This window comes from Echinops telfairi, unplaced genomic scaffold (genome assembly GCF_000313985.2).
Source record: "Echinops telfairi isolate 266 unplaced genomic scaffold, ASM31398v2 ScPeMD7_5;HRSCAF=22, whole genome shotgun sequence".
Lineage (NCBI taxonomy): Eukaryota > Metazoa > Chordata > Mammalia > Afrosoricida > Tenrecidae > Echinops > Echinops telfairi.
In genome coordinates, this window is record NW_022103901.1 from 13,369,765 (window position 1) to 13,374,407 (window position 4,643).

The 4,643-nt window shown below is 56.6% G+C and overlaps 1 protein-coding gene across 1 annotated transcript in view; it reads left to right on the top strand.

Moving 5' to 3' along the window:
* TMEM270 (transmembrane protein 270) overlaps nucleotides 1–2,834 on the top strand; it is a 16,452-nt gene extending 13,618 nt beyond the window's left edge. Inside the window, exons 3-4 of the mRNA XM_045284728.1 lie at nucleotides 1,978–2,394; nucleotides 2,527–2,834. Coding sequence (XP_045140663.1) covers nucleotides 1,978–2,394; nucleotides 2,527–2,817 — 708 coding nt within the window. The 3' untranslated portion in view covers nucleotides 2,818–2,834. The remainder of the gene's footprint in view (nucleotides 1–1,977; nucleotides 2,395–2,526) is intronic.
* The last annotated feature ends 1,809 nt before the right edge of the window (nucleotides 2,835–4,643 follow it).

Sequence of the window (4,643 nt, forward strand, 5' to 3'; positions counted from 1 at the left end):
ACACACACACACACACACACACACACACACACACACGGAGCAGTGAGGGGGCAGGAAGAAGTCAGGGGTCTCCTGTGGCAGCAGAGTCCCCATGGTAACTTGGTAACTTGGCCCCACCCTGCACCACCTGTGAGGTCACCCTGCCGCTCTGCTGGCTGGAGGGTGGAGGAAGGGCCAGACATGGAGGTCACTCCGCTGGTCAGGCCTAGTCTATCCGGGATTGTGTTGCAAGTTGTAAGGCTTTCGGTGCTGGTGAGTGAGTGTGTGTGTGTGTGTGTCTCTCAGGGCAGGGGCAGGGCCCGGGCGGGTCCCAGAGGGCAGCTCTCTAGAGATGAAGCACCCAAGCCCTACCTGTCTCCATCAGTGGGGCCAAGGGACTGCCTGCCCTCTGGGGTGATCTGACTATTCCCAGAGGCCCCACCCCCACCCCATCCCTTCCACTCTCTAGTCCAAGGTCACTCCATGCCCTTCAGCCATGCCCGTCTCTTCCATCTTTCTAAATTACCCAAATGCCCAGGGTTGAGTTATCAGAAAAGGGTCCCTGGGCGGGCCACCGTACCATAGAGAGGGGAGGTGATACGGTGTCCCAGGCACAAAGGGCTTGGAGTCTCAACTCTTCCCTTCCTGAGCTGCGTGACTTCGATCAAATCATCCTGCCTCTCCCGGCCACTGACTCCTCACATGGGGGGCTCCTGACTCCAGTCTGGGAGCGGGGCCTCGACTTCCTCTGCCAGCGGGACCCTTTGGTCCACTTCCTTTCCGGGTACAGTGCCACTGTCTTCTGAGGACCTCTGCCTCAGATGACTGCCTCTCTGAGAGGCCCTGGGCCCTAGGCCCTGCAGGAGCTGCATCTGACACGCCCTTTCCCTGAGGACCGGGAGCAGGTGGAGGGGGTCCTAGAGGGCTCTGAGAAGGGCCTGTCAGCGCCAGGACCCAAGCCCAACTCACCCCCTATTGTTCCTCCCCTCTCCCAAGACCCCTCGTGAACATGCTCTGAGTGACGGAGGTGCCCTGGTCACCCAGGCCTGGAAGTCTTCTGGGCCCCTTCTCTCAGCAGGTCAATCGTGAATTCTCTACCCTCCCCACCCCCACCCCCACCCAGTTTCTCTCCTCAGTCACCCTCCTGACCCTATGAGGACAGGTGGCTGAAGAGAAGCAACTGACCTGGTTCAAATCCCGCCAGGAGAGAGCGATGCTAACAATAAAGCCACCTCCTTCTGCCCGGGTGCAGGTGGGGGACATCAGCCAAAATCAATGACTCCAATTCACTGGTCTTGAGTGGATTCTGCAGGAGAGAGATGGGGTTCTCTACTTCCATAAACAGTTACAGTCCTGAAAACCACGAGGGGGGGGGGGCGGCCGTGTGTGTGGAGGTGACGCTCTGAGTCAGCATTGACTCAATGGCAGTGAGTTTAAGCCGACTCTAAGATTCCCTGGGACCCTAGAGTAAAGTGACCAGACGTCCTGCTTTTGGCGGGACAGTCCCGATTTTTAACAATTTTTGGAAACAATGCATGACAAGCTAGGGTATACGGTTTTTGGCTGCCATGTGGCTATTTCACCAGGATGTGAGTTTTATCAATGGTGTCCCGCTTTACCAAGGTTAACATCTGGTCACCTTGCTTAGAGGGCCAAGTAAAAATGCTCCGTAGGGGGTTTGAGACTGGAATTCATTCTGGGAGCAGGCAGCCTCATCTTTCTCCTATGGATGGGCTGGTAGGTTTGAACTGCCAACCATGAAGTGAGCAACCTGCCACTAACATACTGCACCACCAGGACCCGTTGGAGATCAAGTTGAGCATTTAAATCTAACATGAATAAAGCCAAATCCTATTCCAGGATTTTTCTAAGGCCCCAACCGGTGAGCATGAAGTCCTTGGGGCACAGGGGCACGGGGCTGGGGGAACTGCGTGGGGCCTGGAGCAGCCGAAGATCCGGCCCCAGGTGGGTGACGATTGTCTCTTCCTCCTCCTGCAGCTGGTCCAGAACCGGAGCCACCTCTACAACTTTCTGCTCTTCAAGATTGTCCTCTTCAACCACTGGGTGACCGGGTTGTCACAGGAGGCCAAGGGCTCAGGCTGCAGGCAGAGCTGCCTGCCCCCGGTCACAGCCTGCCGGGTGGGGCAGGCTCTGCGTGCCGGGCTGGCGCTGATAGCCACCCCAGTGTGGTTGGCGCTGTGGGTGCCCAGGCTGGTGTGGGGCAGTGTGCTGGGCTGTGTCCGCGTCATGGGCCTGCACCCAAGGAAGTGGCTGGGCCTGCCCACAGCCACCTGGACAAACCTGCTTGTGTCGTGTCTGCACAGCCTGATGCTGGTGGCCTTGCTGCTGCTGCTGCTGGCCTGGAGGCTGGGCCGGGTGCTCCACCGCTTCAGCCTGGGCCAGCTGTCCAGCCAGGTGGGTGAGCTGGGGAATGGGCTGGGGCTGCAGAGGGCAGGACCGTGTGGGAGGTGCTGGACAGGGATGGGCTGGGGGCGTAGCAGCCAGGAGTGCGTACCAGGTGGCCTCTGGTGTCCCTGGCTGCCCCAGGCCCTGCTGGAGAACCGCGTGGCGCTGAGCCTGGGGGCACTGTTCAAGCGTCTGTCTTGGAGGGTACAGAGCGTGGCCCTCCTTACGTCCTGGCGCCTGGCCTACCTCGTCACCTGGGCCACCTGCCTCGCTTCCCACTTGCTGCAGGCTGCCTTTGAACACACAGTCCAGTTGGCCCAGGAGGCTGAACTCCAGGAGGCCTCGGGGCCCCTGCTGGAGGCCCGATGCCCTAAGCCCCTGACCCTTGAGGCTGGGCCAACCCTGCCCGAGCTGGAAATCCCTGGAGAATAAATGTGTCCCCATCAGCAGGAGGCATGTTGTGTGTGTGTGTCCGCGTGTCCCCTCTTAGGAGCCAGGGGCACATGAGCACCTACTTCACGCTGGACTCCACCCAGTTCAGACACGGGACCCGGCATCACAGTCATTGGCTCCAGTTTCCCGACAAGAAAACAGGGTCAGAAGTAGGTCCGAGGAAGTAGGGGCAGAGACACCTTTGTAGGGGTAGACCCACCCCCTCAAGATTTTATTTCTGAAATGCATAACTACATCTAAATTCCTATCTCCAGGCTTCTTAGGAGTTTCAGTACTCAGGGCTTTGGGGAGGTGGGGGTGGGGAGTGCCAGGCAAACTCTGGCCTCTGGGGGGTGCCAAAACCTCACATTTCAGAGACTCGGCACTTTCTTTGAGAAGTCATCCTTGAAGCCGGGGGCAACTAGTCTATTGTTTCCTTTTTCATACTTAGCAACTTCGCTTTCCACTCTTCCCACACACTCATCTACCCACAAGTCCACCTGTCCATCTGTCCATCTGCCTGTCCATTTTTCCATCCATCCATCCATCCATCCATCCATCCATCCATCCATCCATCCATCCATCCACCTGTCCAACTACCCATCCATTCACCTGTACATCTGCCCATCCACCCGTCTGTCCATCCATCCATCCATCCATCCACCTGTCCATCTACCCATCCATTCACCTGTACATCTGCCCATCCACCCGTCTGTCCATCCATCCACCCACCTGTCCATTTATCCATCTACCCATCTACCTTTAGCCTGTTTGCTCACCCACTCACCCATCCTCCTATCCATCAGTATCCAATCCATCAGCTCCTCCACTCATCCACTGTTCAGCCTGTTCACTCATCCACCCACCCATCTATTCTCCAATCCACCAATTCATCTACAAATCCATCCATCCCTCCACACACCCACCGTTCAGCCTGTTCACCCACCTACCCTCCCATCCACCAATTCATCTACCAATCTGTCCTTCCACTCACCCACCTCTGGCCTGTTCACCCTCCCCTGGACCAGCCTACCCACCAGTTCCTCTATCCATCTACCTATCCATCCATCCATCTATCCATCCATCTATCTACCTATCCATCCATCCATCCATCCATCCATCCATCCATCCATCCATCCATCCATCCATCCATCCATCCAATACATCTGTCCTTTCTTCCATCCACCTCTTCCAGGAATAACCTCAAGGTGAGCAGTTTGAAACCACCAGCTGCTCCATGGGAGAAAGAGGAGGCTTTCTACTCCTGTAAAGAGTTGCAGCCTTGTAAACCCACCGGGGCAGTTCTACCCTGTCCTATAGAGTTCTATGAGTAGGGATTGATTTGATGGGAGTGAAAAGAACTACATTAAACACACACACGTACAAAACCCTCCCACTTCCCTGGTTTTGCACGCGATGAGCCGGGAGTTTGTGGGAAGGATTCTTGGCGCACCAGCAGACCCACAGGTAAATGCATGGTACACATGTTGGCTGATGAAGCCCACACAGCAGGGATCCAACCACGCTGGTACCCGCCCCTTCCATTCCCAAGTCCATATGGATAGATGGTCTGGATCTTTTCTATCGGTGGCTGGGGAGCATCCGGGCTAGCTTATGTTGCTGAAGACCACCGCTCAGTGTGTGGCTTGCATGTGGCCACGGCTCTACCCGATGCCACCCGGATTGCCAAGACCAGTGGTCACCCTGTGCTGGCAGGCTTCGGTGGTGTTTGCGGGCTAAGACAAGGAAGAAAAGCTTAGTGACAGGTCTGCTTCCAAAGACCCATCAATGGAAGCCCGTGGCGACCAGCACATTATTGTCCAAGA